At 37.9% G+C, this 14,622-nt stretch overlaps 1 protein-coding gene across 4 annotated transcripts in view; it reads left to right on the top strand.

Annotated features, from left to right (window-relative positions):
- SETX (senataxin) overlaps window positions 1–14,622 on the top strand; it is a 94,935-nt gene that overhangs the window by 30,561 nt on the left and 49,752 nt on the right. For all 4 annotated transcript variants that reach the window (XM_045288547.1, XM_045288548.1, XM_004713323.2 and 1 more), the window contains 5 exons: window positions 255–374; window positions 4,199–4,370; window positions 4,484–4,571; window positions 5,076–9,239; window positions 13,703–13,802. In XM_045288547.1, the coding sequence (XP_045144482.1) occupies window positions 255–374; window positions 4,199–4,370; window positions 4,484–4,571; window positions 5,076–9,239; window positions 13,703–13,802 (4,644 nt within the window). The remainder of the gene's footprint in view (window positions 1–254; window positions 375–4,198; window positions 4,371–4,483; window positions 4,572–5,075; window positions 9,240–13,702; window positions 13,803–14,622) is intronic.

The following is a 14,622-nucleotide window of genomic DNA, read 5'->3' as shown; positions in this document are numbered from 1 at the left end:
CAGGGAGGAGGTCACATGTAGATCCTTGTAATGGGTTCCCCCTTTCCACCCCACACTCCCTCTACCCTCCCGGTATCGCCATTTAGTATTTTGATATTTATAAATATCTCAGACTTAATATATTTGAGCAACTGGATATTATTTTGCTTGCTCTTCCTACCTTATTTTTCTTGGGCCAATCAAGTTAGAGAAGGAATTAGAATAGTATGTTTGCTTTTTATGTTCACTAAAGAAAACTATACATGATCTTATAGGTATTTGCATGTTGCTGACTATTCTTGAGGAACAAGCCATGGATTCTCTACTGTTGGGTTCAGACAAACAAAATGATTTTATGCAATCAATACTTCACACTATGGAGAGACAATCTGATGGTAAACTTTCTTTGCTAAATAAATGTTAATACTTTGTACACTTTTGAATTTCTTGGGTCACTGCAGGAATGTAGATTTGTGGTGTGGAGAATAACATTAGAATTGTTAATCTTTTACAGTTTTAGGTCATACCCTGTTTCCCTGAAAGTAAGATACCCCCGAAAATAAGACCTAGCTACAGCTTTGCCTCTCGCTGAAATATAAGGCATCCCCCCGAAAATAAGGCCCCCCAAAGCTACCGTAACTCTGGACTCGACTGTAGCGACAGGTGCCACCGCGCAGCTCACTGTTGACCACAGCGCAGCCAGAGCATACAGGAAGTGCGAGGTCTCTTTTAATAAAACAATAAGTGTATACCGTATTCTTTTTCTTAGAAAAATAAGACATTCCCTCAAAATAAGACCTAGCGCATCTTTGGGAGCAAAAATTAATATAAGACACTGTCTTATTTTTGGGGAAAATGGTAGACTCAGAATTTCACATGTAAAATACCTTTAGGGTTTAATAGAACACTTTTCCTTTTATAGAAGAATGGACTTAAGCTCAGGAAAATAGCACATTTGTTTCCTGGTGAAAATCCCAGCTATTGGTAGAATCAAGATGACAGCTTTGGAGAGATAAATGTTACATGGTAGTTAAAATTATGGAGCTTTCCTTGTTGCACCGCCTCCGTTTTCTGCGTGGTTCATTTCTATGTTCTCTAGGATTGTACTCTTCACTATGGTAACCACTAGCCACATGTGCCTAGTAACTGTTGTATTGCATACACAAGATAAGAACATTTTAATGTTGCAGAAAGTTCTCTTGGACAACACTGTGCCATGTAGTTTTAAAAATGGGGTCTAAAATGTGTAACCTTGTTTACTGCTTGAACCCAACTTTCATTTACTGATTATTAAGCTGATGAAGGAGGTTATGTATGTTATTTCTAATCTTTTTAAATGAAGGAATGAATCAGCAAAGATGAACCGTACCAAATCCCTTGAAAAATTATTTTTCTTTCTCACTTCATTTATTTTCAAGCAATTTGAATGTTGCTATGAACTTAATGGTAGCAGATTCTAAAAGAAACAAACTAATGTTACTATATTTGCTTTATTTGGGTAGGGTATGTTCTTGCTAGATTATTCCAGGTAAAAGCTATTAACTAATTAATTTGCCAGCACTTACTATTTATTTATTATGTGTGTCTTGCACATATACTTCTGTCTTTATGTAAATTCAGTTCCCTGAACTATGAAAATATAAATTTACCTCTTTAAGAAATCTTTCATAATTGTTTTCACCTAGCTGACTTACTTATTAAAGATTTTACTGTGTTAGTTCTAGTGGATACTACAAAAATATATGAGGAAGTATACATAAATGACTGATAATGCTAACCTCAAATATCGGGTCCAAGCCTTAGAAGGATTGAGCTTAATTAGTACCCACTTCAAGTGGAACAGAGAAAGAAAAATTTAGGAAGCCAGGAAATGGCAACAAAGGCTGTTTGGCACATGCTCAACTCCTTTAAATTCCCAAAAAACATCATAATTTCTCTAGTAATATTAATCATGTATTACATGCAAGTGGGCTGTAATTTTTAGGCTACATGACAAGCCACAGAAAGCAATAGAATATAGTACATAAAAAGTTCTCTATAATATGTTACATTGACATCTTTCCAGCTGGCTGCCTCTTATTAGTCTTATACAATCTCCAGGACAGCTGGAGGGTGAAATCTACCTTAAGCAGGGTTTTAAATAGTAATTGAGATTTCAAGCTGGATTGAACCCTTGGGAAGCAATGAAAGCGTACAATGATAAAATATATAAAACGCTTAACAGAATTGGTTAAACTCAAATATGACTGATTGAAAATCCAAATGACTGCAATCATGTTTACAAAATCAAAATGGCTTCTTTCAGTCATGTTCACAACTCTCCCCAAAGTAAAAAAGGCAGAGAATCCGAGAGTCCTGAGGAAAATTAGAACACAGGCTTTGGGGGGAGTAGACATTGTCAGTGACTGAGTGAGTTGGAGCTCATACCTCAGAGATTACTGTGGAAGATGCAATGCTAATGCAGAAGGAACTATTTAACCTGGACGTTAACAATAGGTAGGATTTTGACAGGCAGTTGTAATAGGGCATTGTAAGGCTTGTTTGGGAAAAGATAGTGATCTTTTTTTGGTTGTAGATTGGGTAAGGTTATAGGGGTGAAAAAAAAACTGGAAAGGAACAGTAGAGCAAGATCATATTAGTGCTTGACTGAAGACTTTGAATTTTCTTGCTAGACTTTTGATCCATTGTTCATTATTGTCTGTTTCATAGCCTGTGGGCGAGGTGTTGGGCTGCTAACTGCAAAGTTGATAGTTCAAACCTACTGGCAGCTCCTCCTGAGAAGGCTGAGGCTGTCATAGTCTCAGAATCCCTGTACTAGGTTTGCTGTGAGTCAGAATCCATTTGGAAGACATGGGTTTGGGTTGGGTTGGACTTTATCAATTTGAGTCAAACTTCTCCTATAGGCCTCTGACCTCTGCTTGACTCTCAGCCTGAGCAAGCCTTAAAATGTGGGATGTTCCCATTATCAATTGATCCTGCACACAGCGAGGGGGGCACTTCCTGTGAGGCTCCACTGATCATTTCCCCTTGCTTGTCCAATTTCTCCTTACAAACTTCTGCTAACATTTTGTCTACTCCTTCTATGTAAAAGAAACTTTTTTCTGCTGTATTTCTAGATGGAAGCCTGGTAGTGGTTTTAAGAGTCGGTGGTTTAAACCTACCAGCTGTTCTGAGGGAGTTGGATGAGGCTGTCTGCTCCATAAAGATTCAGAGCCGCAGAAACCCTGCATAGTAGTAGTTGACTAGATAGTGCTGGGTTTCTTAGCTATGCCGATTTCTTGAGAGTGGAATGTTCTCCCCATGACAGTAGTCTTCTCTTTCTGATTAAAGCCACTTCCTAAGTTTGGATTTGTTTTTACTTGAGCATTTGGGGATTTTTGAGTAGGGCAGAATCTTGCCACTGCTATCTGATAAAGAAGAGGGAAGGGTTTTAAGGTAAGAACTTGAGAATAAAAATTCTTGCCCTGGTAGTATCGTGGGTTACGTTTTAGGTTGATTTTCAGGCCAACAGTTTGGCTCCACCAGCTGTGGAGGCATTCTCCTGTAATTATTTACAGTTTTGGAAACCCACAGGGGCAGTTCTATTCCGTCATACAGGGACTCCGAGTCACAACTTGATGGCAGTGGATGTGAAAGTAGAAATCTTAAAGTCTTTTTGAGATATGAGTAGATGACGACTGGATTTGTGCTAGCCCACTAGCTAAGGGATTTAGTCCTTTACACTAGCCTCATGGCACACACAATGTGGAATTATACCATTTAAAAGTACCATTTCTTGTGTACCTCATAGGCTTTGTTGAAAGCTGTAAATATCATCTTTCTTTGTCTCTTTTCCTACACTTGTACTATTTATTGAAGTATAAAGTACTGGGGGGAATTGAGAAACAGAAAAGATTGTTTCAGGTGTGGCAAACGTTATATATGCCACATGTATATTGAGCCTAGATGGTCAATTTTTGTGGGGATTTTTTTGCCACTTAAAATTTTTAATAGAAAGATTACAGTGTTTCTTGAAGGAAAAAAAAAAGCACATGCAAACAAATTAACCCAACTTTTAATTTTGCCAGCTTTAAAAAACCTATGTTTCTACAGGTTGGCAGGTTGTATTTTCAATTACTTGCTGGTTTGCTTTCAGTTTTGGTGCTACGTAGGTATGGAGAATGTTTAGTTTCTTTTTCTGATTGTTTTGTAATTCAGCAATTACTCCATTATATTTCAGATGATAGTGTGGACCCTTTCTGGCCAGCATTACACTGTTTCATGGTGATTCTGGATCGCCTTGGATCTAAGGTTTGGGGTCAACTTATTGATCCTATTGAGGCATTTCAGACCATTATCAACAATGTGAGCTACAACAGAGAGATCCAAAACATACGGAAGAGCTCTGTGAAGTGAGTTCAGTGATTGCCAGGATTTAAAAACAATCTCTCTTATCAAATCTGTTGAAACTCAATAAGATTTTTGTCTTCGTTTCAATAATTTCTGTTTATTCTTATCATTTAAGGACCAAGTTAGAACCAGAGACATATTTGGATGATATGGTAACTTGTAGCCAGATTGTGTACAATTTCAATCCTGAAAAGACAAAAAAGGTAGAGAACATTTTGAAAATTCAGATGGTTTTCTGTTGTCTTTTTATTGTGTAGGTGATGTTATGTTTAACTCGTTGAATTCCTGATTTCATGATATAGGAATTAACTAAAAGGCCTCTGACTGAACAAATGTGATTGTGTGTAAGGGGAAAAGTAGGATTTGGGAAATGTAATCTTTAAGTGCAGTTAAGGAGGGTGGGAAATGCTAAAGGTTATGGGGAGATATGTCACATGCCTAGAAACCAAAGTCAGAAATGGAAAGGCCATCGTGCATGGAGGGTGTTGAAAATGGCTTTTCCATGAAATCTGAACCTTAATTCAACTTAGGTTTTTAGTTTCTTGGATGTATGCATATTAAAAATATATATATATGGTAGGCCAATATAGTAAAATTGAGAAATAACTTCTTTTTAAAAATTGCATATTAAAATCTGTCATAGGGTAAAATAAATTTATTGTATGGTGGTTTTTAAAATCTGAATGTCAGTATTTCATTCATTTTAGGATTCAGGTTGGCGATCGGCCATTTGCCCAGATTATTGTCCTAACATGTATGAAGAAATGGAAACGTTAGCCAGTGTGCTCCAGTCGGATATTGGTCAAGACATGCGTGTTCACAACAGCACATTTCTGTGGTTCATTCCTTTTGTTCAGTCCCTCATGGATCTTAAGGATTTGGGTGTGGCGTATATAGTAGAGGTTATTCATCACCTGTATTCTGAAGTCAAAGATGTTCTCAACCAAAGAAATGCTATATGTGACAAAGTCACCGAGTTTTTTCTTCTAATTTTGGTGTCAGTGATTGAACTGCATAGAAATAGAAAATGTTTACATTTGCTGTGGGTCAGTTCCCAGCAATGGGTTGAAGCTGTTGTAAAATGTGCCAAGCTGCCCACCATTGCATTTGCACGGAGTTCTGAGAAGTCATCTGGAAATTGTACCAAAGGAACGGCAATAGTATCATCTTTGTCACTGCATTCAATGCCATCTAACTCTGTACAACTTGCTTGTGTACAACTGATTAGAAGTCTCCTTAAAGAAGGTTACCAACTTGGGCAACAAACTCTTTGTAAACGATTCTGGGATAAGCTCAATTTATTCTTGCGAGGAAATTTATCTCTAGGCTGGCAATTGACTAGTCAGGAAACCCATGAGTTACAAACTTGTCTAAAGCAAATTATTAGAAACATAAAAGTCAAAGTACCTCCATGCAGCCCTTTGATGGATATGAATCTTGCATGTAAAACTCCTACATCTTATCACAAAGAAGAATTTGAACACATGAACATGAAGACTGAAAAAAAGGATATGCACTATCTGGAAAACACGAGCCCAACTTTTCCTAAAGACTCAGTGAAAGTTGACACTTACCAAGTGCAAGAAAATGTATTGATCAAAGCAAGTAACACTGTGGCAGAGGACAATGAGCAAAATTACCTAAAGAATTCAATAATAAAAGATAATCGCTCAGTTGAATCTTGTTTAAAATACAGTAAAAGCTTTTGTACTGAAAGAGCTCATGATCAAGTTAAAATAAATACAAGAAAGCAGAAGTCTGTAAAAGAGAAGACTTCGCATACACCACAGAGTTGTACTTTAAGAAATGGTTCAGAAAGGCAATGTGACAGAGGAGTAATACAATCAACATGTAAGTTGACTGATCCTAGCATTGATCCCCTGGAAAAACTGTCCACATCAAGTGAGGCTTTCACTTTAAAGGATAATACTTCCGGTAAATCTTCAAAACCCAAAACCAGAGCACAAAAAGACGAAATCTGTGCTAAGTTATCTCATGTAATAAAGAAGCAATGCCGGAAAAGTACTGTGGTCAATAATGTGATCAAGTTAGAAGAAAACCTGATTGTATCTAACTTTGAACGATCTTATTCTAGGAAAGATACAAGAGGACAGAAAGAGGATGGCTTCATACACAATGTATCATTAGACTCTGATGATATTCTGAATGATGATGAAAGTGGAGACCAAAAATCTCAAAATAGTGTATTGCTGAAAAAGAAACAGCTAAAGAACGAAAAATTAGATATGATCAATTCCCATGAAAACAACTGTAAGATACAGGAAAGTCATGGTAAAGATTTGATCTCATTTACAGAAGTAACTAATACTGTAGTGAAGACAACGTCATCCTTTAAAGATACTGTGACTATACTTGAAACAAAGGGTAAGGAAATGAGTAAGCGTACTGGTCAAGTTTCTTCTTACTTGATTAGGGAAGGCACCTGTGACATCAGGCCTAAGCCTGAAACCTTAACAGATTCTCAGGTAGACAGAGACCTCCTTAAATTGTCTTTAATAGCTCAAGCCAGTGTAACTAAGTTTCCATCTGATACAACTTCAAAAAAAGGCGCATCCCAGTTACAAAGAATAGTAAAAGATGATAGATGTAACCAAAATCAGGGATCTTCTTTTGTCAAGGAATCTTGTCATGGACAGATTATTGTCATTTCAGATTCCGATGATGATGATGATGATGATGATGATGGCAGTGAGAGAGTTCTGGGTGTTGAGAAATACATAAATAAAGACAACAAGATATGCATTGATAAGCAAAGTCCAGCGCAGCATGCTTCAAGTGTAGATACTAATGTGAAGACGAAGCTAATTAAGGAAGAAGGAACACTATTTGAGGAATCTGAGTCTCAGATTTTTGAGTTTGAAAGTCAACATGAGGTATTTTCAGTTTGGCAAGATCATAAATCAAATGACAAGCATTCATTTCAAGAAGATGGGGAAAAATCAGGTTTGACCCATATAGCTGATACCACAAACGATTGGGGTTATGATCCAGATGATATATCAGAAGAGGTTACTAAAGAAATTTCAGAGGGTGTTGAAGGACACGCAGAACCACAGAAAAGTAGTATTTCTGTTGAGGAATTTTGTGAGATTGAAGTAAAATCTAAGAGAAAACGGGTTGACAAGCGTATGGTTGGAGATGCTGTAAAACCTTCATCTTCCATCAAAAATGACCAGTCTGCTAATGAGAAAGAGCTTAAAGAGACTAGTTTTAAAAGTACAAATAAAAGGACTACAATTCCCCGTTCAAGTATTCCGAAAGATGTTCCGGTTCCACAAAAGAAGCCCTCTCCAAAGCACCGTGCTTGCTCAAAACCCATCAGGAAAGCCCCACTTTCTAAACCTAAGAAGACCCATTCAGATGCGAAAAAGGGGCAGAGTAAAAGTTCCAGTTACATAAGTTGTAGGACAACTCCTGCTATAGTGCCACCAAAGAAATTTCGCCCGTGTCCAGAACCAACTTCAACAGTAGAAAAACTTGGTCTGAAGAAGGCGCCGCGAAAGGCATTTGAATTGTCCCAGAGATCTTTAGATAGTTTGAATCAGTTACGTGATCATGGCAAAAGTGTTGGAGAAGTTGATACCCGAAAAAGGACTAAATTAATTTCTCCTCAGACTCTCTCTGTTAAAAATAATAAGAAATTACTGACAAGTCAGGATCTTCACTTGCGAAGGCAGGTGAGACCTGAATTGCAACAAAGTAAACAAGGACTTCGTGGTAGAGAGACTACAGAGGCAGGCTCACGTGTGGCATCAAATTCTGACACCACTACACCAGAATCTGGCCGATTAGATCGTAGTCATAAAGGAGTAATTGCTAACAACAACAGAAAACAATTAATAAAATGCAATTCTTCTGAACCAGAAACCAGCGCAGCAAAATATATTTCTCAGGTCGCTGCTGTTAGCCTTTTGAACCCATGTGATTCTATAGTGTTAAATGAAAGAATACCAACAAGTGCTTCAGAGAGCTCTTCTTCAGGTGGAAATTATCTCATAGGACATCATTCAGAAGTGGCCGCTTTCAAAGAGGGAGTGTCTGAATTTAACAGTGATATAGAGGAAGATAACTTATTTTTAACTCAGAATGATCCTGAAGATATGGATATGTGTTCACAAATGGAACCTGTGACAGTCATTGAAGTCACTTATGGAAAAGACACAACTGAGGGAGAAGACACTGTAAATCTGCTTCAGTTGGAATCTTCGAGTAGCCAAAAGTGTAAGCACAAAGACTGCTCCGAAGTCACAAAAAAGCAAGGTGATCATGGTTCAAGACATTCTGAAGCTAAAGCAGCAGATAAAGATGTATTTCTGAAACCTGCCTTGCCTCTTTCTGCATCTAAACCTTTAAGACCTTCCACTACTAAAATTTTCTGCTCAAGTAGTACTTCACGAAATGCAAATTTTTCCAAGTCTCTGGAAAATGCTTCAGCACTTTCACTAGCAGTAAAAAATAAATCAAATGGGGTGCAATCTGCTGGGAAAGTATCACAGCCAGCCTCACTGATGTCTCAGAAGCCAGTGAATGAAGCAAAGACTTTGTGCAATGTTCTTTCTCACACTCCAAATAATTTCAACAGGCAAGGTTACAAACTTGCGTTTGGTGAAAGCAATTCGTTTTTAACGTCCTCTCCAGTAAACGTTCTCTCGCCTTCACAGTCGATCTCGGAAAGCTTTGTTAGGGAGATCTTAAAATGGAAGTATGAAATGTTCCTGAGTTTTGATCAGTGTGGACCCCCAGCAAGTCTTTCTCAGTCCATCTCAAGATCTGTGCCTGTCAGATTTCAAGATTACGGAGACTACTTCAGTGTTTTTCTTCCGTTGATTATATTGAACACTTTTGAAACAGTAAGTATGTATTCCAATTGCATGCTTCTAGATTTTTCAAGTTGTTTCTTTACCATGCTGAGTAATAATTAGAATAGTTACATTAACTGACCTCCTTTTGATTTAGAACTAGTTTATAGCGTTCATGTTGGACAGCTCTGTGCCAGGCATTCTTCCTAAACCTCTGTCCTCAGTGGAACTTGTAGACGATTAAGGGACAGAGACATAATTCAGGATAATATTTCTGTCAAGTCCAGAGGTAGGTAGCAAAGGAGGAAATACATATCCATGCAAAAGTAAGAGAGCTTTTCAGAGGAGAGAGTAGCTTAGCTACAGTTTGAAAGATGCTTTTTGGCATTTTCAAGGCAGGTTAATTTTTACTTTTTCAGATTCGAGGAAGGGGCAGGGGGGGACCTGATTATGAAATCTCTTAGGGAAGAAAGAAAATTGAGGGGAATAATTATTCAGCTAACTGGTATTCAGGTTTCCAATATGTGCCAGTGCCAGTTACAAACCTGGCAAGGTAAAGTGATGACCTAAGTGTGCCCTCAGTCCATGATTATTTCAATTAGTGATAAGGATGCTAATAGGAGCTCAAATAAAGGAGAATGGGTCACTGTAGTGGGAAAGGTCAGTGGTAGCCTTTTTTGAATTTTGAATTTCCACCGAGACCAGAATGAATAGGCCCAGCCTTGAGAAGGATATTTCAAGTAAGTGTGAAGATACTGTTGTGGAAACAAGTGTAGTGTGTGATGGGAAAAGGAAGTATATGCACAATGGAGGCAAAACTGGTATTTAACAAGATAATTAAGTGTGAATACTTGTTAATACTTACCAAGGTAACTGGATTTTATAAACTAGAATCCAATCTTCATCTTTAAAGTACCTTCATGCTAAATCTTTTTATATCAATTTTTGATGCCATTTTTATCTTCAGCCATTGTGTTCGGGCTTGATTTGACTAGTATTTCAATAGTATTAGAAATAATTAAATGACAAATGGTCATCAATATTTGTTTGTGCAACAGAATTAAAAAATAGCATTATAAAAATTAGAAGGGGGCCATGAATGTACAAATGTGCTTTACACAAGTGATGTATGTATGGATTGTGATTAAGAGTTGTATAAACCCCTAATAAAGTGATTAAAAAATAAATAAGATACAAGTTAAGAAAAAGAATTAGAAGGTTGATTCCAACTCATAGTGGCGCTGTAGAGTACAATAAAAATGCCTCATAGGGCTTCCAGAGTTCTAATTGTTACATAAATAGACTGCCTTGTCTTTCTTTCACAGAACAGCTGATGAGTTCAAATTTCCTAAAAGGTCACTTTGTAGTAATTGTTAGATGCTGTTGAGTTAGTTGCAACTAACTTTGCACACTCTGGGCTCCTGTTGGCATCGTTGTATATTGAATCTGAATAAATCAAGCTGGTCCCCCCCCCCCAAAAAAAAAAAAAAGAATAATTAAGTATTGCATTGTCTCTGTGCTGTCCTCGTAGATAACGTTGAGCCCATTGTTGTAGCCAGTCCATTGTATTGAGGGTTTTCTTCTCTTTGCTGACCCTCCATTATACCAAGCATCATCATCTCCAGGGATTGGTTCCTTTGGATAACATATTCAGAGTAAGCAAGGGAAGGTTTACCACACTTGTTTCTAAGGAGCACATTTAGACTTTACTACTTCCTAGGCAAATGTGCTTAATTTTCTAGCCATTCATGGTATATTTAACACCACAATTCAAATGTATCAAGTCTTTGGTTTTATTTACTCATTATTCCTTCAGCTTTTCCATGCACGTGAGGTGATGGAAAATGCCATGTTGGAGCAAGATGCTCAAGCGCTGTGTCGTCAAAGCGACATCTCTGCTTTTGAGGTGTTTGGCAGCAGATTTTCCCAGCGCAGTGTACTGTTTGATTTCTGAAGTGACACGTTTATATTTACTGATTGTAGACCTAAGAAAAATGAAATCTTTGACAACTTCAGTATTTTCAGTGTTGTTTTATTTGAAGTATAATCCAGATGAAAGTGCACCTGATCCCACACATGTTGTTTTCAACATTGTTCATTGAGAAGCCCAGTCCCCACCATGCTGTCAATATCTTATGTTGCTTTTTAATGTCTCTTAGAGAGGTAAGATTCCCCAAAGAACAATCTTCAGATACTTTCCCTCGAATGTACAGATCTTGCCAGGAACTGAGTTTGGGGAGAAGGCTGAGGTGAAAAGTGAGAGGTGGAGAGGGGAGTCCCAGCATTTGGTATATAAACATTAACTTAAATCCCTTATTTTCAGTACCATACCCCTGTCCAAAGCCAGAACCTATAGTATCCTCTTTAAAGAATATGTCTCTTTCTTTGTGCCAGTAAAAGTGAGGGGCACTCTTCCTTCACCAGTCATTGCAGGGGGCATATGTCAGCTTGTTCCCTGGTTTGAGTTCAGCCTCTTGAGCTTGCTAACAAGTTAGTTACAATTTATCTTACCTGCTTTCTTGCTTCAGACATTTTGTTTCTCTTGCCTCATATGTTCTTCTGTTTTCAAAGACTCCTTTGGTGTTTTGAGTTACATGAGAAATTGACCTAGATGATTGCCACGAGTCAGCATCGACTCAACAGCAACAGGATTTTTGCTTTTGAAAATAGTAGGTATAGATCTTTTCAGAAAAATTTGGTTGTTGTAAAATAAGAACCTTGCTTTTTCCAATACTCTAAAGAGGTTTTGTGTAGCAGATTTAGCTAATGTAACTCATCTTTCGATCTCTTGACTGCTGCTTCCATGAGCATTGATTGTGGATCTAAGCAAGACAAAAATCTTGGACAACTTCAATCAGTATGTCGGGCATATAGAAGAAACTGGATTATATGAGAAGAATTTGGCATCAGGATTAGAAGAAGGCTTATTTAACAGCCTGCAATACGGAGATGACACAACTTGCTTGCTGAAAATTAAGAGGACTTAAAGTATACTTGCTGATGGAGGTGAAGCCTTCAGTTTGGATTATAGCTCTCAACTGGTCTAATAGGCAACATCGTGATAAAGAAAATGTGAGATTGAAGTTGTTAAGGATTTCATCTTGCTTGGGTCCCCAGTCAATGCTCATAGAAGCGATCACATGATGGATCCTTGTGTTTGGGTAAATCTGCACAAGACCTCTTTAAAGTATTGAAAAGCGGGGATTTTACTTTGAAGCCTAAAGTGCACCTCATTCAAGCCATGGTCTTTTCCATCCTTTTATACGCATGTGAACGTTTGACATTGAATAAGGAAAACCAAAGCAGAATAGATGCTTTTGAATTATGGTGCTGAAATTATGGTATTGAAAGTACCATGGGCTGCCAAAAAAAATAGTCATATATCTTGGAAATAGTACAGCCAGAGTGCTCCTTAGAGGAGAGGATGGTGAGACTTCGCCTTACGTACTTTGGACATGTCAGGAGAACGATATCATGCTTGGGTAATGTAGAAGGGGGACCAAAAAGAGGAAGGCTCTCCACCAGTGGCTGCAGCAGTGGGTTCAGACATACGAACAGTGGTGAGGCTGGCACAGGACCAGGCAGTGTTTGGTTCTGTTGCACACAGGGTCGCGATGAGTTGGAATGGAACTGATGGGGCCTAGCAACAGCAGCAACATGTTGCAACAAGTAGCAAAAGACTTACAAGATGGTCAATAAAAAAGGAAAGTACATTTACAGCGCAGTACCATTTCTGTAAGTGGCACACGTACATCCAGATAGCACTGACCTTTGTAATGATACTAATCAGGCATAGTAACCTGAGTGCCTAGGGTAGACGTTATAATGGGATTAGGAATCTGGGAGAAAGGAGAAAGGATATCAAATAAGAGTGGCCTTACATACATTTAAGGTCATAGTGCACTTTTACCTGAGATCAAAAAGGAGAAGGGAAAATAGAGCAAGAGAAGCCTTTTTTCCTCCCCTTAACGTGAAACCTAACATGACTATTCATAGTAGTATCCTTTCTACATTTGGGGAAAAGTAGTCTGTCTGTCTTAGAGGGATTTTCAGCATACATTTCTGAGTTTGGGCTTTCACAAAGAATTGGGATGTAGGTACCAAGAGTTTTAAAAGCTGTGAGGTGATAGGTTAGTGAGGAAACCCAAAGATTTACAACAATTTTGGTAGTTTTGGACTTGTGAGATACTCTGGTTGGAAAGTATAGTGCTAACAGGCTGTTCCAACAGCACTTTATGCAATGATGGAAATGTTTTATAGCTATAGTATATAGTAAAGAGAATTTCAAATGTGGTTTATGTGATCAAGGAACTGAATTTTAAATTGAATTTTAATTTAAGTAGCTACAATGGCTGGCTTATGGCTACTGAATCAAATGGCAGTTCTAGACAATTTAATTCAAGGCCACCAGTTAACTCACCTAGGCTTGTAGGTGCTGGTTTTTTGGAGTAGTTTGCTGTCTTGCATGACTCCTACCTAGTGTGTTCGCTGTCTTACTTTTTCACATTGTTTAGGTGGCACAGGAGTGGATCATTTCTCCGGTTAAAGATGTTTTCCATCAGTTGCATTTACGGAAATTTCCTGCTGACTATAAAAAATACTGGGAATTTGTAGGTAAGTTCTTTCTTTCTTTTTCTTTTTTCTTTAACTGTTGGTAAGTTCTTTCTTAATGTAACTTAAAATATATGATCTGATCATTGGTAATTTCTACTAAAGAGGAGACATTATCATTATTTGAACATTGGATAAGTAACCTAAGGTCACTTTGTAATCACTTACAGAATATGTTTAGATTCTTAATTCCTGGTGATAATTACTGGGAGAGTTATGAATATAAAATTCATATCTCATCCCCCACCTCCACCATTCTAATTAGAATAGGAGCCCTAGTGGCACTGTTGGATACTCTGTTGGACTGCTAACTTGACGGCCAGTAGAACAAACCCATCAGCTACTCCTTGAGAGAAAGAGGAAACTATCTGTTCTCACATAGATTTCCAGCCATGGGAACCCTGCCATAGGGCTGCTATGAGTTGGAGTCAACTCAGGAACATTGGGTTTGGTTCCATATTTGGCAAGATCCTACTGCCAGACTTTCTGCTTAGCTTTAAGAATTTTACGTGTCTTAGAGATGGGATCATTTTACCTATACTGTGACTTTTTCATTCATTCAGCAGTTTGTCGTCGTCCCCCCTCCCCAAATATTTTGTTGTACTTTTGGTGGTAGAAGTTTACATAGCAAGATCAATTCCCTTTAAACAGTTTCTGTATACAGTGAACCCTCGTTTATCGCAGTTAATCGGTTCTAGACCCTACTGTGATAAATGAAATTCCGCAAAGTAGGATTCCTTATTTGTAAATCAAATATTTTCGTAGTTAGAGTATAGAGGACATGAAAAAACACCCTTTAGTCACCATTACACTCTTATTACCC

This window comes from Echinops telfairi, unplaced genomic scaffold (assembly GCF_000313985.2).
Source record: "Echinops telfairi isolate 266 unplaced genomic scaffold, ASM31398v2 ScPeMD7_22;HRSCAF=79, whole genome shotgun sequence".
Classification (NCBI taxonomy): domain Eukaryota; kingdom Metazoa; phylum Chordata; class Mammalia; order Afrosoricida; family Tenrecidae; genus Echinops; species Echinops telfairi.
This window is presented reverse-complemented; position numbering and strand designations above follow the sequence as displayed.